The following is a 26,318-nucleotide window of genomic DNA, read 5'->3' on the forward strand; positions in this document are numbered from 1 at the left end:
GTCTGTTGTAGTTCAAAACACCTGGAGGGTTCCACACTGGGGGAAACTGTTGTAAATACTCTTGTAACTTTCGTCGCTGGGCCCCACTTGTATATTGTAACATCAAACTCAGTTTTCTGAATGTGGTTGCTTATATAGCCAAAATGGCAACAGCTGCACAGAAGAGGAAGATATCAACAGACTAAGGAGAAGCCCAAGATTTACAGAAGAACAAAAAACCTTTGGAAAATCAACCCTCAGGAAGACAGCAGCTCAGTGAGGGCTCGGCACGCTCAGCACCCACAGAACACTGACTGAATGCTGAGAGCAAGGGGGGGGGAAAGGTCAGGTAGAATGGGGATGGAATGGAACAGCTACTAAGGGGGGAGGAAGAGACACATAGATATAAAAAGGGAGAACTACTTATTGTTTGGATAGGTAATTTCCTTGTTCACCCTGAGAAGCTGGTTTTAAATGTTTCCAGGGATAGAAGTGAGAGCTGCCCATAGAAGTCAATGGGGAAATGTACTTCAGACTGTGCAGCCTCCCCCCTCCCCACCCCCAATGAGGACTGTGCAAGTTCAGTGAGCACAGAACACTGTTGACAAGGGAGGAAACAGAAGACTGAGGGTTAGGGAGCGGGAATTAAATTGAGTGACCAAAAGCACTCCACACTGCAACGTCTTATTGCAGGGTCTCCCTTGTTCCCTCTGATAGCAAACTTGCTGGCTTACTGGTATGGCAACAAAACAGCCTCAGCCATAGAAAAGGTAGAGGAGTCTGCATACTTGCAGAACGTCCCATAACGAGTGTAGCAAAACTTTCATCGGTGGATCATGAACGTTTGTTAATGTGATCTCATACACACACACACACACACACACACCCCTCAAGTGTTGCTGAAATTAACGGTGCCATGGACATATGAACAGAGGGCCTGAAGAACATAATCCATGAAGTAGAAGAACAAGGCATGTGGCTTAAGATTGAAATATTACAGTAATCACAGGCCCATGTGGCTGAACTTTTGTGAACTCATCCATTGTTCTGCTGAAATTACTAGACTGATTTGCTAACAGTGTTGGATTTTTTGCTGGTGTTACTACAATGGATGACCTTGGTGGGATAGGGGAGCGTAGGGAGCAGTGGGGCAGCTAATTTTAGAGCTGGACTTTATAGCCATCAAAGCCTCGCCCTGAAGTGACCAGAAAGGTGCATGACTTGCTTCTATCCAAAGATAGGATTAGCCCATTACATTCCCCTTGCTGAAGGTGTCAGGTTTGCCATGGTGAATGTATTCTGGCCCAAACTTGGATTCTCCCTGTATGTCCCATAAATGTTCAGACTATCTGGGTACCGTCCCCTATGACTTTGTCAATAATTAGTGAACATTTCAATGAGAGCCTTGGCCCAGTCTTGGATAGGAATATCCCCCCCACACACACATAAGGGGCGGTCTTCAGTTCGCTCAATTTTAAAGGCTATGACCGGATAGAGACTAATTGATGTCTGCTGCTCTTTTACATCCTAATGAGCAGTGAAACAAGCAAACCAGTCCTGCTCCATCCAACTAGCTTAGTTCTCTTACCTGAACAGGTGTGTCTGTGACTCACCTGACCAAGAGAGAAAACTGCAGCCATATGGACAGATCGCACTTAGCAAAGGATTTATAAATCCGAGCTGTGTGTTTTGGGCTTCAAGAGTTTTACAACTTATGGGTTGTGATCCATAGCACAAGTGATACCCCAATATATAACCAACAAAGCAGTCATTATTAAGCTCTTATATTTACCTGTCTACCTATTTATAGGCAGGGTTGGCAGAACTTAGGTCATCATGGTTGGTAGGCTTCTCGTTCTCCCAGGATCTCTGCCTCTATACACTTCGACTTAAACAGGAGCCTCTGACCCACTCCTGCACATAGGTCCTACATCTAATTCAAGGAGAGGCTCTTCCTAACACTGCCAAACTTGCGATTAACTTCAGAAGCACCCTTGGGAAGGACTGTCCCCCAGTGGAGGCTGGTGGCTCCTATTTCAGTGGGGCAGTGAATCCACTCTGGGTTTCAGTCAGAACTCCAAAGCAGCTAGCCAAAGCACTGAATCCATAGGGTTCAGCGCTTTGGATAGCTCCTGGGGTCTAACTGAAACACAAAGTGGATTCACTGCCCCACGGCAATAGAAGTCACCAGCCTCCACTGCATCTCCTCCTGAGTTAAGAGCTTTTCTCTTTTTCCATGAACCCACTTTCAACCTGCACTTTCTGCACTTAGAGCTAGCTCACAGCATATACAGAACTAATCGCTCTATACTTAACAGTTAGCACACACAGACTATAATGAACACGCATATAAAATGCAGTAAGTCCTTGTCAACAATACATGTTACATTCATACTTTGTAACAGCAAAATTCTACCATTTTCACCAGTCCATCAATATTTTAAGTAGGTTTTTTTCCCCTTGGTCTCTTCCCCTTCAATTTGTTAAAGTCGGTTATATAGAATTGCTGCCCCGGACCATCTCATCCTGCTTATTTACTGTTTTATTATTGACATGTATACACTGCCTTACCTGCTATGAGCCATCAAGGTGGTGGTCAGCAATTTAAAACAATAAAAAGAGCATTAAAACAACACATTTTGAAAGGCCAACTTGGAAAGATGAGGCTCTTTACAGCCTTTCTAACGGCCAAGAGAGTTGAAGGGGGCATTCGTAGCTCTTGAGGGAGCACTTTCCATAATTTGGGGCCAACGCAGGAGAAAGCCCTTTCATGCATGCCTCAGATACAGGCCTCTGCTGGTAACGGCGCCCTCAAAAGGGCCTCTCCTGAAGATATTTTTTTAATCAACTTTTTATGGTGAGTTTTAACAAAACAAACATAACAAAACCAAAAATAGTAAAAATATAACAACTTTATTATTTATTTATTTATTTCATTTCTATACCGGCCAATAGCTGAAGCTCTCTGGGCAGTTCACAGAACTTAAAACTACAGAGTGCAGCATAAAAACAATACAAAATATAAAACCTTAAAAAACACAATATAGCAGTACAACCAGAATAAAACCTAGCAGCAATGCAGAGATTTAAAATACAGATTTGAAACACCAGAGCTAAAAGATTAGGAAGCTAAAATGCTAAAATACTGGGAGAATAAAAACGTCTCGACCTGATGCCGGAAGGAGAACAACGTAGGTGCCAGGCAAACCTCCCTAGGGAGCTCATTCCACAGCCAGGGAGCCACAGCCAAAAAGGCCCTCTTCTTGGTAGCCACCCGCCTCACTAAGATCTCCTGCAGAACTTAATAACCAGGCAGGTTCATAGCAAGCCAGGCAGTTCATGGCATCTGGCCCCATCACTTCCTGGCATATAGAAGGGGAAGAAATGGAAGCAGTGACAGATTTTACTTTCTTGGGCTCCAAGATCACTGCAGATGGTGACTGTAGCCATGAAATTAAAAGACGCTTGCTCCTTGGGAGGAAAGCTATGGCCAACCTAGACAGCATAGTAAGAAGCAGAGACATCACCTTGCCGACAAAGGTCCGTCTAATCAAACCTATGGTTTTCCCAGTAGTAATGTATGGCTGTGAGAGCTGGACTATAAGGAAGGCTGAGCGCCGAAGAATTGATGCTTTCGAACTGTGGTGCTGGAGAAGACTCTTACGAGTCCCCTGGACTGCAAGGAGGTCAAATCAGTCCATCCTAAAGGAAATCAACCCTGAGTGCTCATTGGAAGGACAGATAATGAAGCTGAAGCTCCAATATTTTGGCCACCTAATGCGAAGAGAAAACTCCCTGGAAAAGACCCTGATGCTGGGAAAGACTGAAGGCAAAAGGAGAAGGGGACGGCAGAGGATGAGATGGCTAGATAGCATCACCGATGCAATGAATATGAACTTGAGCACGCTCCGGGAGAGAGCGCAGGACAGGAAGGCCTGGCGTGCTATGGTCCATGGGGTCACGAAGAGTCGGACACGACTGAACGACTGAACAACAACAACAAACCAGGGGCCTCAACACGGCACTTGCAGGCACCTCCAATGATGCCCCTGAAGCGTCATCGGAGGTTCCTGCAGCACATATAGGAAGCCCTGAAACGAGTGGACACGCTCATTTCTGGATCCGAACAGATCAATGGAGCTCCCTTTTCCAGAAACGTGCATTTCTGCTTGCTTCCGGTTGCTCCTGGAAGCGCTAAATCTCCATTAAGCAGGATGTAGATCTCACTTGTAGAATGGAATCAGCGGGTGCACAAGGAAAACAGCAGGGACACAGCGCTCCGTTGGATACTGCTTATATACAACACTGAGGGATATTAATTTAGTTTCAACACCCCCCACCCTTGATTTTCACTTAAGATGTTGCAGTTACCAATCCTCAAAAGAGGCTTGCATTTTCAGGATTTATATCATAAGACACAATTCCTTTCTCCTACCAATGAATGGCAAACATCTCCTTCAAACACTCCTTCATGGGCAGTTTTAGAATTATTTGGCACCCCTTGCCAAACAGGGGATGTTAAGTTCTACCCACATAGGTAAGGATGGGACGCTCCCACCTGCAATACCAGCAGGCAGGGAGGCCTTGAATGCCTACACTAAGTTAATAACTTAGAGAGCCAGTGTGGCGTAGTGGCTAGAGTGTTGGACTGGGAGCTGGGAGATCCGGGTTCTAGTCCCCACTCGGCCATGGAAGCTCACTGGGTGACTTTGGGCCAATCACAGACTCTCAGCCCAACCCACCTCACAGGGTTGTTGTTGTGAGGATAAAATGGAGAGGAGGATGATAATGTAAGCCGCCTTGGGTGCCTTGCAAGAGGAAAAAAGGCAGGATATAAATGCAATAAATAAATAATAAAAATAATAATAATTTTCTGGTGCCACCCAGACCTGAACACGGCGAGCCAGCTCTTTCTTCAGAAACAGTGGGGTGAACTGTGGGACCTATAGAATTTTTTTTTAAATTGCAATTATAACAAAACAAACAGAGGGGAGGGAGAGTAGAAACACCACCACCAGTAGGAAGAACATAACAAAACAAATCCATTCACAGTGAGTACACACAACACAATGAGCTTAAAAAAAAGGGCTGGGGGAGATATGACTCTTGTTTCAAATATATATGTTAATGGGTGGGTTTTTATTCTTCCAGGCTTGCTGCCCATCTGTTAATCCCTACATCACAGGCATATGATGATGTAGGACCCATACATTAGAGCAGGGGTGTTGAACTTCATGCTTGTGGGCCAATTCGGCCCATCTGGCATCCCAGTTCGGGCTTAGTTACCATCTCCTATTCAATGGACCAAGGACCTTACTGCTCTCTCCATATTGGAATGCATATTCTAGTGTCATCAGCTCAGTTTGGATACTTGCTTTGATATCTGGACTGTATATACCAATATATACAAATTCCTCTCTCCATCGTTGTGAACTGACACAGTTATCCATTCTCTTTGCTTGTTGGAGTACATGTATTTTCTCTCCCCACTTTTGTTTTCTTTTATTAATTAAAGATAAATAAAAGTTAGGCTGTGGTGAGCTATCGTTACGTGGTAATCCTATTCGCTGTTGTGGTTGGGGCCTTCTGGGCAATTCAGTTGTATTGTATGGCAGTCTTGGGGGAAACACATTATAATCGTAATCAATGGCTAATATCCAACATAAGTCCTACTTCAAGTAGACCCACAAAAATGAATGGGACTTCAGTTAGTCATGACTAACTGAAGTCCCGTTCATTTCAATGGGTCTACTCGACGTAGGACTTACGTTGGATTTTACCCAATACAAATGAGTTGGATTGATCCCTTTTGTGGCCTGGATTTCTGTCTGAGAGTACATGGTTTGTTCAACGCTGGTCAATCCCAAGGCTGCTGAGGGTCAGTGCTTACACAAGCAATCCACCAAATCGGCAAATTAATCGGCTCCCATGTAGATCCCTTGGAAGTACATAGTCTGCTACAGAGAGATGGATTATAAGGAGCAATTCTTAACTCTCCACAACTCTGGATGGGACAAATAAAGATGGTTTGAGAAATCACTTAATGTCTTTTCATTGATTTATTAGATTTATAATCTGGCTTTTAAAGAAATAATTATCAAGGTGGCTTAGAAGCAGCAGGAAATAATACAACTCCCCCCCCCACAACCCCCCCCCCCAATACATAAGTACATACACGCACAACCCAGTAGCCAGGGGTTCTCTGGCTGATGGATGGGGCCAGAAATCCCTTCCTTTCCATTCTGCAGTCCTAGGGCAACTGGCAGTTGAAGTCAAGTGAAAACAAGCTATCACCAGTAATGACAGACCACATAACAGAGACACAGACACATGAACTAGACCTGGTGGCACACCCAGATGCCAGCTCCGACAACAGCATTATGTGACTTAATAGTGTCACCCACAACATCAGGGGTTCATCCACTTGCTCATCTTCCAATGTCATTTATATGCGCCGTCATTTGCCTGCAATGCCCTACGGCATTCCATATAGGCCAAACAGGCCAGTCCCCACACAAAAGAATAAATGAACATCAATCTCTTACGAGATATATTCAAAAACTGAAGGACTGACCTTAAGATTGCCACTCTTGAGGGAAAGAGCTTCCAAGACAGACCGCAGTATGAAATGGCTACACTGCAATTTATTAAGAGGTTCAACTCCATCTCCTGTGTTTGTTTTAATCACAGTACATCCTGATGTAGAGCCCCTGCTTTGCATGCGGGAAGTCCCAAGTTCAATCCGAGATAGGGCTAGGAAAGAAGCCTGTCTGAAATCCTGGAGAGCCATTGCTGCCAGTCAGTGTCCACAATACTGGGCTAGATGGCCCAAGGGGCTGACTCAGTATTGGGCAGCTTTCTACCCTGATGGGTGGGCAAAGATCTGACAAAGACCACACCTGGAGGAGCCATTCATCCAGGTGCTGCTTTGGTCAGAAATGGCTTCACCCACCACACAGCTTCCCTGATAGTGGGGGACGGGATGGGACGTGGGGCAGACAATACTGGGCCCTGTGGCCGCAAGGCATGCTCCTCAAGGCTGCACAGCTCAGCTGGGAGCCCCCCTGATGTTTAATCTCCTGCTCGCGATCAAGGGAATGACCAAAGGCAAGTGGATGTGGCATGTGGAAGGGGGCCATCCTTCCTGGAAGACCTTGTTGTCTGGATTATTGGGAGGCTTCCCAGGCTAGTTTAGGCCCTCAAGGCAGAGGGTTTGCTACTCTATCCTCTCTCCATATATCATCTCTCATCTTCTATCTTCTGCCATCTATCATCATCTTCTATCTTCATCATCATCAATCTTCTGCTCCAGCATCTTCATCCCACAATGAAGTGCCCCACATCTCTCTGTGATAGTGGAGACCAAAAATACCAGCAACCTGATCAATACTATAATTTCCCAACAATACAATATTATTGAAGTATTGATTAGGTTGTTGGTAATTTTGGTATTGTTTATTTCACTTATAAAGATAAAATAAATAAAAATATATTGGGGGAAAAATACTACAATTTCCCAACAATACAATATTCTGATGAGGACACCACAATAACAAAAAGAGAAGGAAAAGGAGGGGGAAAAAAGGAAAAGGGAGGAGGAAAGGAAGTGAAAAAAAAAAAGATTCCTTCCCCTTCCCCTTCTCCCTCCCCTTTAAAGAATTAAGTTTAAACTCCAATACCCCCCAGCCTCCGCTGCCATTCTATTTTAAAAACTGTATCTATAACCTTAACAATCTCATAGTTTAATAAACAACTTTACACTTCAATATCATATCACCAATCTTATATCAAAGAAACAGCTCTACAATTCATTCTCAGTAGCCTATATTAATAATAATAATAATAATAATAAATATATAGTGTTATATAATACTAAAACTTAAATAAACTTTCAACAGTCAGTAATATATTTTGTACTAGATATATAAGTACACAATATGCCCTCAAACAATTAATTTAAATACAGCATACCATATCTATTTTGAAATAAAAATGTAAAGAAAAGCAAGAAATGAAAAACAATAAATGAATATATGTATAATCATTTATCTTCTGACCTAGCCTGGATCATGAAGACTAAACACAAACAGGTAACAAAGCTTGTTTAAAGATTCCAGTTCATGGGGTTGTAACAGAATTCTCACGCGTTTTTACATTCAGCCATGCCTCCGCCATTTAATGATTTAGAAACTTCTTCATCTGACCTTCAGACACAATACAAAGTGTAGGAGGATATTTTAAGTAATATTGTAAGTTCATTTGTTTTGCCATATTTTTTGCTTTGATAAATTGCCTTCTTTTATTCGCCACCTCTTTAATGTAATCTGGAAATAACATAACTTTATCTTGTTTCCAGGAAAGGCTTCCACCCTCTCTTGCCAAACGCAGGATATAATTCTTTGTGGAGACTTTTGCAAATTGGACAATGATCATATAGTCAGTCCCTTTAGCATTTAGCACATGAAATGCCTGCTCGATATCAAGTAAATAATCAGAAGGGATAGGGAGTATCTCATGCAAAAGTTTATCCACAAAAATAGGCAATTTTACATCATTAGACAGATTTTTAATCCCAATAATATGTACATTGGATCTTCTCGTGAAGGCCTCCAGTTAAGAAATTCTGTCAGAAGCATTTTTAAAACAAATTTATGTCATAGTTTCATTCCCAGCCACTCGGTCTTCAAGCTTGTTAATTTTCGTCTCCATTTTTTGCCATGATGCATTAATTAAATCCACAGCTCCTTGCAAGGCAGTGATGGAATTTTGGATTAAATCCACCTTTTGGCTTGCTCTGTAAATTGCAAAGATAAAGTCTTTATCAGAGTAAATAATTCCCCGATATCTTCTATTTTTTAAACTTCTGACACAGGAGGTACGGGGGGAGTTGGCGGTGAAGCCATCCCCTTTCTTCTCCTCGGTGCAGTCATGTTTCTCTCAAACAGATGTTGCAGGTCTTCAGATGTTCTCAAATATTGTTAATATTTCTTAAATCATACCTCAGGAGCTGTTGATATTTCTTAAAGCATATATTATTATGGAACACGTCAGCCCTGTTTTCTCCTGTGAAACAGGAGTCTTAGAACAGCTTTTTGTGTTGGTAAAGCTCTGGGGAGATAATCCTGGAATCCAGCCCCCCCACTATCTCGAGATTTTAAGGTTTTCTCTGCGAGGAAAACTCATGCTACCATTGGGCTTTTACATGATTTATCCCTCAAGTGAATTCTCTATCTGCTACGATAACCATCCTCAAGCTCTTCCTACACTCCAAATATGTACATGGTTTCTCCTCTGTGCAAATTCTTTGATCTAAAGGAGTAAACTAAATGGAAGCTGTTTACAAACTTCAAACCATTGTTCTCTTGTGTGAATTTTTCAGCGTGAACTAAGGGAGCACCTCCAACTAGTGATCTTTCTACAATCACACATTTAAATGGTTTCTCTCCTGTGTCATTTCTTTAGTCTGACATCAGGCTTGAACTCTGATGGAAGCACTTTCCACAATGCAAGCATTTGAATGGGTTCTACCCCGTGTGAATTATTTGGTGTGACATAAGCTGTGAGTTCCAGCTAAAGCTCATTCCGCATTCAAGGCATTTAAATGGTTTCTCCCCTGTGTGGATTCTTTGGTGTGACATGAGCTGTGAATTCCAACTAAAACTCATTCCACACTCTAAGCATTTAAATGGTTTCTGCCCTGAATGGATTCTCTGATGATTCACGAGGCTTGCTTTTCTAGAGCAGCTCTTTCCACACTCCAGACATTTAAATAGTTTCTCCCCTGTGTGAAGTTTTTGATGGTTCACAAGATTTGCATTTCTACCAAAGCTCTTTCCACACTCTAAGCATTCAAATGGTTTCTGCCCTGAGTGGACTTTTTCGTGTGAGATTAGGTATGATCTCCGATTGAAGCTCTTTCCACAATGAAAGCATTTAAATGGTTTCTCCTCTGTGTGGATTCTTTGATGGTTCTGAAAGCTTGTGTTTCCACCAAAGCTCTTTCCACACTCTAAGCATTTAAATGGTTTCTCGTCTATATGAATTCTTTTGTGTTTCATAAGATAGGAGCTTCGATAGAAGCTCTTTCCACACTCAAAGCATTTAAATGGCTTTACCCCTGTATGGATTCTTTGATGGTACATGAGGCTTGTATTTATACTAAAGCATTTTCCACATTCAAGGCATTTAAATGGCTTCTCCCCTGTGTGAATTCTCTGATGGTACCTGAGGTTTGTGTTTCGACTGAAGTTCTTTCCACAAAACAGGCATTTAAATGGTTTCTCCCCTGTGTGGATTCTTTGGTGGTCCAGAAGGCTTTTTTTCATACTGAAGCTCTTTCCACACTCCAAACATTTAAATGGTTTCTCTCCTGTGTGGGTTTTTTGGTGTGACTTAAGGTTTGAGCTCTGAGTGAAACTTTTTCCGCAATCCAAGCATTTAAATGGTTTCTCCCCCGTATGAATTCTTTTGTGCTTCAAAAGATGTGAGCTTTGACTGAAGCTCTTTCCACACTCTGCGCATTCAAACAGATCGTCCACTGTCTGAGTTTGCTGATGAAAAGTGAGATTTATCTCCTGACTGAAGTTCTTTCCACACTCCAACCATTTACATGGTTTACACCTGCCTCTTTCCAGCAATAACTTGCGCAGTTCACTCTCACTCTCCCGCCCGTCACCTACCAGAAAGAAGAGAGACAATTGACACCGGTGCAGGTGAAAAAGAACATGAAATCAAAGAATTAACAATGGGAGCTAATTTTAATCTAGAAGCAGCCATTCTGTTAGGCTACGGCAGACGGAGAGATGGGACTGCAGGGCACCACCGTCTGCTCCAATGAGACCACGTCTATCTGGCCCCTCTTGATTCTATTCAAGCTGGTCATTGTAAGAAAATTGGAAATTTAAGAATCGGGGACTCAGTACACAATGCTATCGATTGTACCCTCAATGACTGGAAGCCCCTGAATTCCAGGGTTCCGATAATCCAGTGCAGGACGGGAAGAACAACAGAGGAATGCCGCTTTATCCCCTTCTCTGAGGTTGCTTTTCCAACTTAGCCAGCATGGTTGTTTCCACAACAGCTGCGAGGGGACGGGGGGTTGGATCTCCGATTCCCTTCTTCAAGGCCGGAACGCTGAGTCTGACCTTGGAGGGGAGAATCTCCTAAGCCCCCTCAGACAATGTCTAGGTGCCATAGGATTGCTCTCTAAGTTGGCTTCTCTCATCCCTCTTCTATCAACATCCCCTTCTGTGTTGTGCCCTTTAGATCTTAAGCCTGCGGGCAGGGACTGCCTTGTTCCTTACTGATCTCATGAAAGCCAGCGTGAAAGCCTGTCGTGCTGGAGAGCAGGATAAATATTCTTAATATATAAAAGAAAATAACTGCATTTGTGAACGGGAGGAAGGAAACGAAGGAGAGGAGAGGGTCTTGCCATGTTTCAAAGAGATGAAGTGGGTTGGCAGTAGTTGAGAATCAGTATTGTGTAGAGCGCTGGACTGGGTCCAGAGAGACTGAGGCTCAGTTCCTACCCCCAAAGCTTATCAGGGAGCCTTAGGCCAGTCAGTTTCTCTAAGATATTGCTGCCTCACAGGGCTTATTTTGTTTTATTTCTTAAATCTGTTCTGCTTTTCCGTGTAAAATGCCCAGCGTGGCTTGCTGCGTGTCTAAACCAGGGTTGTGCGTCTAAACCAGGGTTGTGCGTCTAAACCAGGGTTGTGCGTCTAAACCAGGGTTGTGCGTCTAAACCAGGGTTGTGGAACCTCAGGCCAAATCCCAATCTGGCCTGCTGAGGTTCCCAGAGGGCCATGGCCCTTCCCCTGGCCACACCCCCTTTGCCACAACCGCCAACAGCTTCGTGGTTGCTTGCTTATTGCACCCTGAGAGAAAAAATGTGCAATAACTAAGAAAACACCAAATTAGAAGGTTGAAATGCGTCTCCTAAGGCTCAATTAATGGCAGTTAACACTTTAAGCTAAAATATGCGAGTATGTTTTGTGTTTTGGCCCCACCCCCTTGTCTTTGGCCCCACCCCTTTTGCCTTCAGTCCCGCCCACCACTGGAAAACAGCCCCAGAGAGATTCTCTAAAGATGAATTTGGGCCTCAGGCGGCAAGAGGTGCAGCATCCATGATCTGAACGGAACAACCCCATGCATGCTGCTCTGATGTGGGGCAGGATACCACTCCAAGGGCGGGCAGGGGGGACAAACAAGGAATTAACAGTCCCGTAACGCGGTGCTTTGGACGCCTAAGGGGCTCAGGTCTGATCATAGAATTTCCAATTAGATTTTGGTGGGAGGGCCTGAAGTCTTTGGGTTGAGACGCTGGAGAGGTGCTGCCAATCAGAGATGTTACTGGCATTAGATGGACCAACGGTCTTTTTTGTAAATCGGCTCTAGCACAGGGCAGACGCCCCCCACAAGAAATTATAATGGGGGAACTGAATAAGATCCTCTTCCATAATTCATTAAATTGAGATAGCCCACATTTTTATCACCAAGGCCCAGCTCAGCTTACAAAAACATTTACAATACAATCTTAATTTATCCCTCCCCGCTCCAGGGATACCGAAACCTACTGCATCCTCTTCTCCTGAAAACCTTATTGTAATCCTGGAGTCCTTGATACGGTGCCCATGGACATATCCCTTTGCACCTGCCAGGCATGCTGTATGTCTCTGTGTGTCACCAGTTTGCCTTCTGTGAAATGGGTCTTTCCTTGTGCTTTGTGGGGGCAAATATATGATTCAGCATCGGGCCTCTGCCTTCTACTCCCTTACAGCACCATCGTATGCATGTTTACTCAAAATAACGTCGCACTGAATTAAACAGGGCGTCCTCTTCAGTCACAACCCCCCGCATTCCGAGGCCATAAGTCTGTGAATGCCAGCTGCTCTGAAGCCGCATCAGATGGCAACACCTTCACAGCTCATTTCTGAGATTCCTCGGTGCATTCAGGGGGCCACTGTAGGAAGCAGGATGCCGACTCAGCAGGACGCTTCTTCGGTTCTTGAGTCTGCATAAGGGATTGGACCTTTGGGGCATCCCACTTCCTACAGAGGTAGCTGCTGACATCCAAGCCTGGCATCATCTACTGTGGCTTTGACAATGGCCTGCCTCAAAAGAGATCCCAGAAGCTGCCCAGGCAGGAAGAGCAGGACGCTGGCTGCCACAATGGAGTGAGAGTGCAGAAAGAGGTTACAGGGATCTCTTTATCCCTCATAAATTGATTTCATCCATCATGAGAAATGGGGAGCCTTACCCAGAGAGGCCACCATCCCAACATTCTCCTCCATGACCTCCCTGTGCAGGGCTCTTTGTTCTGGACCCAGCAGGGCCCACTCCGCCTCGGTGAAATACACAGCCACCTCCTTGAAGGTCACCTGAAAGAAGAAACATCATCTGTGAGCAAAAAATGTTAATGCTTCTCCTAAGGACAATCAGAAAAGAAAATTATGTACAGGATTGTCCCAGATGATAAACCTTCAGGCGTGGCATCTGCAGCCTCCTGAATGGATGGCTTTGGCAGAAGAAAGGGAAAGAGAGAGATTATTTCAGGCCAACAGAGACGTGAAGAGGAAAGAGACACCCAGGCTGCCCCCTTCCCAGCTCCCCAGTGATCACCCCCCATACCTGATCCAGTCGCACAGAAGCTGCTCCCAGCCCACCACGACGAGGAGATGAGCTCGTACCTTCTGCCCTCATCCTCGGTCCATCTCCTGTGAGCGACGCAAAAAGGGAAGAGGAGATTTATTCACTGTTCCATCTGTTCCCCATTTAGGTCTGGCCATACTTGTGCATATGTAACATAAACTGCGCCAGCCACGCACAACAAGGAGAGTCATCAGACTAGAGGGAACTCCGAGATTTGCAGGTGTACAAAAAAGGGGGAAAAACATAAGCAGCCCAAACCTATCAAAATAGCCCAGCAAGGACTCAATGGCCTTGGAATGTTATCTGACTGAGAGGCGGAAAAATGAGAACCAGGTGGGAGGGAGAATGAAATTGAGCTTCAGGAGGAGGAGGAGGAGGAGGAGGAGACATAGATATAAAAAGAGGGCAGAGACAACCACCTCACTGTCTGCATAGGTCATTTCCTGGTTCACATTGAGAAGGTATTTTAAATGACCCCAGGGACAGATGCAAGGCCTACCTATATAAACCAGTGATGAAATCCAAATATTTCAGTACATGTCCTAGAAATTTTGATACATTCTTAAACTGTAGAAATAAAACAATTTCTGGAGACAAATGAGCTTAGGGAACCATAAAAAGCAGCACACATATTTTAGGCTAACTTGAGAGGAGGAAACCAACCATTTTCCTGTTTGGGTAGCTCATTTCCTGTTCCTACTGAGAAACTGTTCATAGATGTCCTCACGGACAGAAACAATAGCCCCATTAGCCCTTACCCAGTGAGGCGGCCCCTCCGTTGCCCTCCTGCACGATCCACCTGAACAGCGGCCTCTGCCTGGCTTCCAATAGAGCCGGCTCTACCTTGGATATATCAGTGGCCTCTTCCACAAGCAAGTCCTGCCCCAGAAATAGCAGAGATGATCACAAAGAGAGGGAAGGAACAGAAAGGAACAGTTAAGGACAAGGTCTAGGTCAGAGTTTCCAAGCCTCTGGGGCCTGTGCGCACATTTGGATTTTGGGCACCATCAAGGAATGGCTACCGTGGGGGTGGGGAGGGGGAGTCACAACAGGGTTGCCAGGGGGTCTGGAAATTATAGACAAGATGGAGGCACCGTGGGTGAGTGTATCCCAGGTCTGGGAGTTAGAGGAATTATAATGCACAGTTTGGGGGTGCCCCTGGATCCAAGGCTCTCACTGGAGGCACCAGTTACCTGCACAGCTAGGAGCACATTCAACAAGGCTGGTACACCATTCCTGGACAGGGATAGCCTGGCCACTGTGATCCACTCACCGGTAACCTCGAGACTGGATTACTGTAATGAGCTCTCCATGAGGCTGCCCTTAGGGCTGGTTTGGAAGCCGCAGCAAGAACACAGGGGCTCAGTTACCGACCAGGGTACCTTCTCACACACATATTACGCCTGTGCTGAAGGATCTGCACTGGCTGCCAGTCTGCTTCTGAGGCAGACTGTAGGTGTCGGTAGTAGAGTACAAAGCCCTATACAACCAGGTTACCTCCAGGAACGCCTCCTCCTATACCAACTAGTGGCCCTCCAGAGGTTTTGATCTACAGTTCCCAGCAGCTCTAGGCAGCCTAGCCAATAATGAGGGATCATGGAAGTTGTAGGCCAAAACATCTGGAGGGCCACAAATTGCCCACCGCTGCCTATACCAACCTTCCAGGCCATGACAATCTTCAGGGGAAGCCCTGTTGCCCCTGCTGCAGCCTATAGATTTCCACTTGGTAGCAACATGGAGATGGGCCTTCTCTGTGCTGGCACCCATCCTGTGGAGTGATCTCCCCTCTGAAGTACATCAGGCCTCAACATGTTTAGGCATCTATTGAAACTGTATCCATTTACTTTGCTTTTCGCACAGCCGTGAGCCATCTTCAAACCAACCTCTAATATGATACCACTGTATTTTTTGTATTCTTTTTCTAAACCACTTCAGGATTTATTCAAATGAGAAGGAGCAAATAAATATTGCTAATAAATGAATGCATAATAAATACATTACATAATATACACTGGCAACAAAACACCCCCCCAAAAAGCAAGACAAAGGTGCTGCTTTGAAGCCAGTTTTCTGTTCCAGCAAAACACCTATTTTCCAGAAGGCTAAGCCAATTTCCTCAAATCAGCCAGAAATAAATTCTTAGAAAATTAATTCACTCAAATTTATTCTCCCAAATTGGAATACCGCTCCAAATTATTCCCCGCCCCCCTCAACTCACACACACAAAGTCACACACCCCACACTGCCTACACGCACAGACAAAAACACACATGCTGTCTTAGGATCACCTATCCCAAAACACATGCACACACATCCATTCATAGACACACAACCATGCACCCATCACATACTCTCATACACACCTCCTACTCAAGGCTGCTCCCCAGCTTGCTTCCACTGCCTCTCACCTACCCCACACCCGGCTTTCCTAAGCAAGCAATGTGGATTGTTACATTCATCTTGGAAATATTCTCAGCCCCTTGGATCTACCAAGATGAAACACCCTCACCTGCTGCTCTTTCTGCTTCTTGTGCTCTGCTTCACTCAGGAGGAAACCTTCTGCCAGGGCCACCGCCTGGGAACTGGTTTCTGCTCCACATTCCCTCACCCAGTTCTGTATCTCCAGTGGAAGGACAGCCAGGAATTTCTCCAGGACCACCAGGTCCAGGATCTGAGCCTTTGTGTGTCTTTCTGGCTTCAGCCACTGACAGCAGAGATCATGGAGCCGGCTGCAAATTGCTCGGGGTCCCTCAGCCTCCTCATGATGGAACTGCCTGAAGTGCTTGCGCTGTACATCTGGATTGAGTGTATCCTCACCCTGGACCTTCTGCATGGTTTTTCCCCCGAATTCCCCACTGCTTCCAACCTTGATGGTATCAGAGCATTTTCCAGCTTCAGGGCCAGGTGAGTCTTGCTCTCCCATCTTTGATTTGGGATCCAGGACAACCAACGCAATGATGATCTCTTGGTCCTTCAACTAAGTTCTTTCTTAAGCCTGCCTGAATCAGCTGTGCTGCTGACTCCTGCAACGGAAACATATCATTCTGCGAGTGAACTATTACAACCTTAAAGCAGGAAGGAATATATTTGACAAAAAAAAAGCAGATGGGTTTCTGATAGCCACCAGGTTGTCTCCCAGCAGGAAAGTAAGGTGAATGCTACGACTCAAGCAGAAAATAAAGACCGGGGCAGTGGGGTGAGTTCCTTCCCTCGAGGTTCACGGTCCAAAGCTTCACCTGGTTTCCGACAGAAGCACAGCATCCCTGCCGTCGGTCTCTCCGTAACATCCCCCCTTTGCATCCACACTCTTTTCCTGCCACCCCTTCATCCCCTGCTCCCACAATAGCTGCTTCACCTCCCCCCCCCCCCACGCACACACTTACCTTCAGCACGTTATGCAAATGTAAACCAGCATGAAACCGGTTTCAATCCATCCAAAGCCCAAGGGCCGTGTGTGAAGGGCTGTGCTATACAGACCTGGCTTATCATGGAGCAGGAGAGAGGCTACCTGAATGGCTCACCTGCACAGGCCACCAAACTTGGGGGAGGAAGTGGGGGTCATCTCCTCAATCCCCTCACATCGCACTCTGCACCTGCCTCCCTAAGCTGGCTGGCTGGGATAAGGGCTTTCACGCTTCCCCACTGCAGCGCCTTGGGAACCGGTGTCCCTTTAGCCCAGTGCAGACCCAGCGGCTGGGGGAACACCGCGGCCCGCTCCCCCCTCGCACCGCCGCCCTCTCACCCCGGAAGTGAGGCGCCACTTCCGCCGTCGGAGCCGTCACCTAGGAAACCTAGCAACCCGCGGCCTCGTTGCAGGGCGGGCGAAAGACGCGGAAGGGAACGCGCCGTCGACGTCGCCCAGGCACGCCGCTTCCGCCCTGCTTCAAGATGGTAGCTGGAGGCCAGCGGACCCTACGGACCATAGAGATGACGGACTCTATGGTGGAGCCACGGACTTGCAATAGCAAGTGCCCTGCGGATAGAGATTGGGAGAAAGAAAGCTATAGAGGTATAAAGTCCAGAGCAGCCTTCCCCAAGCGGCTGCCTCCAGGTTGTTGGACTACAACTCCCAGGATTCCCAGCCAGCACAGCCATTGGTCATGCTGGCTGGGAGTGATGGGAGTGATACTCCAACATGTCTAACGGCAGTAGCTTGGGCAAGGCTGCTGCATCGTGCTGCATCGCGTGATGTAGTAGTAATGTTGTTGTTTATTCGGTCAGTCGCTTCCGACTCTTCGTGACTTCACGGACCAGCCCACGCCGGAGCTTCCTGTCGGCCGTCGCCACCCCCAGCTCCCCCCAGGTCGAGCCCGTCACCTCCAGACTTCAGCTTCCCCGATACTTGTTGGGAGACACATTCTGCAAAACATGGCCCCTCCTGGAAACTCCTGACTTGTGTGGCGGATAACTTCCTCCTACAGAAAGTAGAGGAAGGAACTAGAGGATCGGCTATCCTTGACTTGACCCTAACCAACAGAGATGACTTAGTGGATAAAGCAGCAGTCACAGGAACTCTGGGGGAAAGCGACCATGTTGTACTTGAGTTCTTGGTTCTAAGGGAAGCAAAAGCTGAGTGTAGTCAAACGCGTACCTGGATTTTAGGAAAGCTGATTTTCATAAACTCAGAACAATGATCAGTAAGGTCCCATGGCAAGCGATGCTAGCGAGAAAAGGAGTCCAAGATGGGTGGGAGCTTTTAAAAAAGGAAATTCTCAAGGCACAATCACAAACAATTCCAACAAGAAGAAAAGGTGGAAGACAACAGGAGAAGCCAATGTGGCCTCACAAAAAGCTTAAGGATGACCTGAAAACAAAAAAGGACACATACAGGAAGTGGAAAGAAGGCCAAGCAACAAAGGAAGAGTACAGGCAGGTAGCACAGAATTGCAGGGATGGTGTCAGGAAGGCTAAAGCTGAGAACGAGCTGAGATTAGCGAGGGAGGCTAAAAACAACAAAAAGGCTTTCTTCAGCTACGTGCATAGTAAAAGGCAGAGGAAAGAAAGGGTGGTTCAGCTATTAAATAAGGATGGCAAAACGATAACAGATGACAAAGAAAAGGCAGAGGTGCTCAATTCCTACTTTGGCTCAGTCTTCTCCCAAAAGAGGGTCTATGACCCCCCTGGCAAAGGCGAAGTGCAGGCTGAAGGGGCAGGATTGCAGCTTGAGATCGATAGGCATATGGTCAAGGAACACCTAATTACTTTGAATGAGTTCAAATCTCCAGGGCCAGATGAACTGCATCCTCGAGTAATAAAGGAACTGGCAGAAGAACTCTCAGAACCGCTGTCTGTTCTCTTTGAGAAATCATGGAGGACGGGGGAAGTGCCAGATGACTGAAGGAGGGCTAATGTTGTCCCTATCTTCAAAAAGGGTAAAAAGGAGGAACCTGGGAACTACAGACCAGTCAGTCTGACATCAATCCCTGGGAACATTCTGGAACAGATGATAAAGCAATCCACCTGGAAGCACCTTGAAAACAATGCCGTGATGACTCGAAGCCAACATGGATTTGTCAAAAACAAGTCCTGCCAGACAAATCTGATCTCATTTTTTGATCAAGTAACCTCCCTTGTAGACCGTGGGAATGCTGTAGACATCATATACCTCGACTTCAGCAAAGCTTTCGACAAAGTGCCCCATGATATCCTGATGAGCAAACTAGCTCAAAGTGGGCTAGATGACACAACGATCCGGTGGATCCGCAGTTGGCTACAGAATCGGACTCAAAGAGTGCTTATCAATGGGACCTTCTCAAACTGGGGAGAGGTAACGAGTGGGGTACCGCAGGACTCAGCCCTGGGCCCTGTGCTCTTCAACATTTTTATGAATGACTTGGAGGAGGAGGTGCAGGGAATGCTGATCAAATTTGCAGATGACACAAAATTGGGCGGGATAGCTAATACTTTGGAAGACAGAAACAAAATTCAAAGTGATCTGGATAGAATGGAGCACTGGGCAGAAAACAACAGAATGACATTGAATAGGGATAAATGCCAAGTTCTGCACCTAGGAAGAAGAAACCAAATGCACAGTTACAAGATGGGGGAGACGTGGCTCAACAACACTACAAGCGAGAAGGATCTTGGAATGGTTGTCGATCACAAGCTGATCACGAGCTTCCGTCGTGCATTAAAAACGTTGTTGTTCAGGCAGGCATTTTGGGTGGGTTAGGGTGGTGCTGGAGAAGACTCTTACGAGTCCCCTGGACTGCAAGGAGGTCAAATCAGTCCATCCTAAAGGAAATCAACCCTGACTGCTCATTGGAAGGACAGATATTGAAGCTGAAGCTCCAATATTTTCGCCACCTAATGCGAAGAGAAAACTCCCTGGAAAAGACCCTGATGCTGGGAAAGACTGAAGGCAAAAGGAGAAGGGGACGGCAGAGGATGAGATGGCTAGATAGCATCACGGATGCAATGAATATGAACTTGAGCACGCTCCGGGAGAGAGCGCAGGACAGGAAGGCCTGGCGTACTATGGTCCATGGGGTCACGAAGAGTCGGACACGACTGAACGACTGAACAACAACAACTCTTTCCAAGAGCCGGGCCAAGCAGCGGGAAGCAGGCAGACACCCGGACAGACCAGAGGAGTCTTTAAGGCAGAAGCACCACAGTCTCTCGCCCAAAGCGCGAGCAGCAGCTCCCAAGTCGCCTCCTAGTCCTAGCCCAACCCCTTTTTCTGGCCAAACCTCAAAGCTGCCCCCACACAGACATGCCTCACAGGCAGAATAACTGATCTCAGAGCCCCCCAGTCTTACCTCCCCAGGTGGCTTTGGGAGCCCAGTAATGAGCATTCACTTCATTCCCAGCGGCCCAGAAAGTTCTCGTTCAGCACAGGACTTGCTGCTTGAATACTGGCCTCCGGACTTGGGGGCGGGGGGGGGGTTTACTGGCCAGTGTCAGCCCCTCCAAAGCTCCCTCCCCTCTGAGCCAGGATGGTTTCCCGAGTGTGACGTCTCACTTCCGCTGTCCCTTTCCAGTCGAGGACATCTGGCTCACAAGGATGGCGGCCGGATCAAAGCGGACAGGGCGGACATCCGTCCCGCCTGCAGGGCTATTTTCTTTCTCTATGGTAGAGAAAGGGGAGGAAGGCACTTACCTTTTGGGGAAGACTGAGGGTGAGCATGGATGAAGCAGCATAAACTCCTACTGCTTTAAAACTCCTTCTGTTCCCCTCAGCACTGCCACATGTATCAAAGGTGGTTTCTGTTATATTTTAAGACCATTTTTCATGGGGTAGAATGCATATTCCATGCTCCCTCCTCCCTTCAAGCTTCTCTACATTAAGGAAAAATCTCACAAACTTACCGGGGCTTCATCTTCCGGACTCTTTGAGGGTTTACAATGGGCACAATTGATGTGCTTCCCCTCCCCTTGTTTTTCCTGGTCCTTGTGTGTGTGTGTGTGTGGGGGGGGGGGTTGTTACTGCATTTTCAGCAGTTTTTAAAATGGTGGAACAAACCTAAAAAACGAGAGAGGCACCGGAGGTTGATGACATCATGAAAAGGACCCATGAACTTCCGTGAGTAAACAATCACAAGCACACAATAAATGCCTCAAGTAAGGGCATCTCTACACCAGCCTAAAACCCTGCATTTAAAATGGGGCTTTCTGCTTCCGTTTTAATGCAGGATCACGACGACTCCCTTTTTCGCCTGCTTCCTTTTCCCCCACCCCCTTCTCCCTCCTTCTCCCCGTATCTAAGTCTTCCATTATCTTTGACCTCACTCCTCTTCTTGCCGCTTTTCCTCTTTTCACAGAGGGAACTCAAGCGGAACACAACGGGGTAATTTGATAGCTGTGATCTATTTAAAAACAGAACAAAGGGCATTTAGTGCAGGAGATGCCTTGGAGGATTACAGCACCATGTAAAGAGCCCGCAAACTTCCGTGAAGGAGCAATCTCAATTGCAGGATAAAAGCTCTGTGTGAAGAAAGCCTAAAAATGCCCCTCGTGTTTAAAATCCTTTCTCAAGGAGAGAAGAGGCTTTTATTAACTCTACAAGGGCACACAGCCACAGCATCTAACATGATATGAGTCATCCAGTGGATGTCCCAGAAGGAGGATCTGGAATTAGGAATGAGTAGTGAAGTAACCAAGTTTGCCGATGACACCAAATTATTTAGGGTGGTTAAAACAAAAAGGAATTGCAAGGAACGCCAAAAGGATCTCTCCAAATTGGGAGAACGGGCATCTAAATGGCAAATGCGGTTCAGTGTAAGCAAGTGTAAAGTGGTGCACATTTGGGCAAAAGATCCCAACTATACGCTGATGGGATCTGAGCTAGCGGTGACTGACCAAGAGATTGATCTTGGGGTTGTGGTGGACAGCTTGATGAAAATGTCAACCCAGTGTGCAGCTGCTGTGAAAAAAGGCAAATTCCATGTTAGGCATAATTAGAAAGGAACTGAGAATAAAACTACAAATATCATACTGCCCTTAAACAAATCTACGGTGTGGCCACACTTGAAATACTGTGTACAGTTCTGGTCACAGCACCTGAAAAAGGTTACTGAATAGTTGGGAAAAGTGCACAAAAGGGCAACTAAAATTATCAAGGGGCTGAAGCAACTCCGCCACGAGTAAAGCTTACAATGTCTAGGATTGTTTAGTTTAGAAAAGAGGAGAGTAAAGGGAGGCATGATAGAGGTGTACGAAATTATGCATGGTGTGGAGGAAGTGGATAGGGAGGCATTTTTCTCCCTTTCATAATACTAGAAACTGAGGTCATCCCGTGAAGCTGGGATGACCCAGATTAGTGGGCGACTGAAGACAAACAAAAGGAAGTGTCAATAAACATGTAGACAGGGGACATCCTGTATACATTGTTTACTTGAACTTCCAAAAGGCTTTTGACAAAGTCCCTCACCAAAGACTCCTGAGCAAACTTAGCAGTCATGGAATAAGAGACATGTCCTCTTATGGATCAGTAAGTGGTTAAAGAACAGAAAGCAGACAGTAGGAATAAATGGTAAATTCTCCCAAATGGTGGGGTCCCACGGGGATCTGTATTAGGACCAATGTTTTTCAACCTGTTCATAAATGATCTGGAATTAGGAGTGAGCAGTGAAGTAACCAAGTTTGCCGATGACACCAAATTATTTAGGGTGGTTAAAACAAAAAGGAATTGTGAGGAACTCCAAAAGGATCTCTCCAAACTGGGAGAATGGGCATCTAAATGGCAAATGTGGTTCAATCTAAGCAATTGTAAAGTGATGAACATTGGGGCAAAAAATCCCAATTTCAAGTACAGCCTGATGGGATCTGAGCTAGCGGTGATGGACCAGAAAAGAGATCTTGGGGTTGTGGGGTACAGCTCAATGAAGATGTCAACCCAGTGTGCGGTCGTTGTAAAAAAGGCAAACTCCATGTTAGGCATAATTAGAAAAGGAACTGAGAATAAAACTGCCAATATCATAAGGCCCCTATACAAATCTGTGGTGCTACCACACATAGAATAGTGTGTACAGCTCTGGTCACCACACCTAAAAAAATATACTGTAGAGCTGGAAAAAGTGCAGAAAAGGGCAATTAAAATGATCAAGGGGCTGGAGTATCTCCCTTATGAGAGAAGGTTACAACAGCTAGGATTGTTTAGCTTGGAAAAAGGAGGGTAAGGGGAGACAGGTCTACAAAATTATGCATGGTTTGGAGAATGTGGATATGGAGACATTTTTCTCCCTCTCATAATGCTAGAACCCAGGGTCATCCCAGGAAGCTGATTGGTGGGAGATTCAGGACAGATAAAAGGAAGTACTTCTTTACACAGCTCATAGTTAAACTATGGAATTCGCTACCACAGGATGTAGTGATGCCCACCAATTTGGATGGCTTTAAAAGGGGGTTGGACAAATTCCTGGAGGAAAAGGCTCTCAATGGCTACTAGTCTTGATGGCTGTGTGCTACCTCCAATACCAGAGGCCGTGAGCCTATGTACAGCAGTTGCTGGGGAACATGGGTGGGAGGGTGCTGTTGTGCTCATGCCCTGGTTCTGGGTTCCTGGTCAACAGCAGGTTGGCCACTATGTGAACAGAATGCTAGACTTGATGGACCCTTTGTTTGATCCAGCAGAACTCTTATGTTCTTAAGTTCTTGTTCATACAGCACATAGTTAAACTATGATATTCACTACCACAAGATGTAGTATTGGCCACCAATTTGGAAGGCATTAAAAGGGGACTGTACAAATTCCTGGAGAAGGCTATCAATGGCTACTTGACTACCACATTTGACTCAACCACCAAGGGGTTGTCAAGATGCAATGAGCTGCATCGTCCTGTATTTTGTTTGCTACCTGTGTAATTAGTGGAAATAGTGGGAACTCATAGGTCCAGGTGCCGCCCCAGTAGAGAAGGAAGGGAGCTCCCAGCGAGTCTGAGTCATGTCCAGCTCTGCTTTAGAAATAATGGCATTTCATGTTCAGAATTGTAGCAAAAACATAGATGAGCAAGTCGGCGAGAGTGTTGGACATCCCTGCCAGGTGTATGGCAACAGGGGTGATGTGATGATGGATACACCTATCCTAGAAATTTAGGGAATGTCAAAGGAGGTGAAGGGACTTTGTTATATACAAAGCAACTGTGGTATTGTCCATCGCGATTTTGATGGCACAGCCTCTCATCCGTGATTTGAGTGTCTGCATGGCCTTGGCAACAGCAAGACGTTCGAGCGGGTTGATGTGTACGGTTTTCTCCCGATGTGACCATAGCCCTCTGATCATGAATGAACCACAGTGGGCTCCCCAACCATAAAGGTACTGTTTATGACTGTTTATGTTTATGACGTGGTGACTGTTAGGGATGGGTGGAGAGCCTTGAAACCGAGTCCCCATAAGAGGTGTGTCAGGACCATCCACCAGTGTAGGGAACACCTGACTGAATCTGGAAAAACTAAGAGATGGGTCCCGGGGTCTGTTTCCAGATTGAAGATTCAGAGGAACCATGCCTGGAGTGGTCTCATCTGGAGGCGTGCAAGTGGGATTACCAAGGTGGTGGAGGCCATGAGCCTGAGAAGGCACTGAATGTCAGCTGCTTGGCAATGAGGAGTAGTCTTCAGATCCTGTGTGAAGCGTCATAGAGTGTCCACCCTGTCTTCTGGGAGGTTGGCACAGGCTCGAGTGGAGTCGAGATGTGCTCCTATGAATTGGGATGAGACAGGATTTATCCCTGTTGATCTGCAGACCAAGAGATTCTAGAAGTGATAGTGCAGTGACAAAGAGCCAGTCATCTGTATATGGAAAAACGACAATCCCCTGGAGTCTCAGATGTGCCATCACTACCACCAGACCCTTCATAAAGACTCTCAGTGCCATGGCTCAGCCAAAAGGGAGGACTTTGAATTGGAAGAGTTTCTTGCCCGAGGCAAATCTGAGGAAAGGGTGAGGATGAGTAGGTAGGGTGATGAGTGGATGAGTAGGTAGGGTGATGAGTGGATGAGTGAGTAGGGTGCATAGGATGAGTGAGTGCAGGAGGATGAGTGAGTAGGGTACATAGCAATGTGGAAGTAAGCATCACGGAGATATATTGTTGCAAACTAGTTTCCTCAACATAGGAGAGGGAGAATGGAGGTGAGTGTAGTCATCCTGAATTTTTGGAATGGATGTAAGTGCTTACATCCCAAAGGTCCAATATAGGGCAAAGTCCACCATCTTTCTTGGGGACTGTGAAGTACCTGGAAAAGAAATCAGTGGCCTTTTGAGCAGGGGGGGTGTCTTTCTATCACATCCTTGCTCAAGAGGGTAGCAATTTCTTCTTTTAGAACCCAGGTAGAACGAATAGAGCGGGAGATCCCCAAGGGGGGAATATCTTTGAATTTGATGGCAATGATAGAAAGTCCCTCCTGGTCTCTGGTAAAGGACCTCCAGGCATCCAGAAAAGATCCAAGCCTGTTGTGGTGAGGGGGAGCCCAGAATAGGGCCCCTCATTAGAAGTCAGTTTGGCATTTGCCCTGAGAGGTCAGATTGTATTTGTTTTGGAATCGCCTCATTGTGTGAAAAGAGGAGTAGGAGCCCTGTTTAGGGGCCTGGCTCGGGCCCAAGTGAGGTTAGCGTCAAGGCTGCCATTGGCATTGCCAGTGTGGTCATGATTTGTTAGTGGACATCGCTGAGGATTGGGAGCCCATTCCCATCTTCCATGGGGATGTTTTGTTTGGTAAATGCAGTTGAGTGTGTCATCCATGGAAGCGCTGAAAAGACCTTCGCCATTGAACTAGAGGTCCTCCACTCTCCACCTGGCTACGTAGTGGAGTCCAGCAATATGGAGCCAGGTATATCCTCACAGAGAAATAGCAGATCCCACAGCCTCTGAGATGCAGTCAGCCATGTGGCGGGCTGCACTGATCTGCTGACCTGCAAGTCTGTGTGCCTATATTTGGAATATCATCACCAGATTCTTAACACCTCCCAGAAGACAATCAGAGAAGGTAGCTGCTTTTCCCCATAAGAACAGTTGGCAGGATGCCATGGAAACCTCGTAGTTTGCCACTCGGACTGATAGCGCTGCTGTGGAATACATTCTACGTCTTATAGAGTCTAATTTCCTCCCTGCTGAATCTCCCGGAGCAGAGTGAAGCTTTTGCCTCATCTTCAGTTGGGATGCTTCCAGTATTAGGGAATTTGGCACAGGCTGTTTGAAGAGGATGGAGCAGTCCCCTTCTTGAACCCTAAAAAGGTTCTCTTTCTTTCTAGA

At 46.2% G+C, this 26,318-nt stretch overlaps 1 protein-coding gene across 1 annotated transcript; it reads right to left on the minus strand.

The window, feature by feature from the left end:
* Positions 1 to 7,705: 7,705 nt before the first annotated feature.
* On the minus strand, positions 7,706 to 17,379 carry LOC146356158 (uncharacterized). The gene is made up of 6 exons (XM_084831596.1): positions 17,013 to 17,379; positions 16,139 to 16,652; positions 14,388 to 14,508; positions 13,609 to 13,694; positions 13,238 to 13,358; positions 7,706 to 10,654 (listed from the first exon to the last, which is right to left on the minus strand). Exons 2-6 carry the CDS (start codon positions 16,550 to 16,552, stop codon positions 9,504 to 9,506), a joined length of 1,893 nt encoding a protein of 630 aa, XP_084687722.1. The 5' UTR covers positions 16,553 to 16,652; positions 17,013 to 17,379; the 3' UTR covers positions 7,706 to 9,503.
* Positions 17,380 to 26,318: the final 8,939 nt, after the last annotated feature.

This window comes from Heloderma suspectum, chromosome 2 (genome assembly GCF_057233095.1).
Source record: "Heloderma suspectum isolate Gila_16-S chromosome 2, 16-S_ref, whole genome shotgun sequence".
Lineage (NCBI taxonomy): Eukaryota > Metazoa > Chordata > Lepidosauria > Squamata > Helodermatidae > Heloderma > Heloderma suspectum.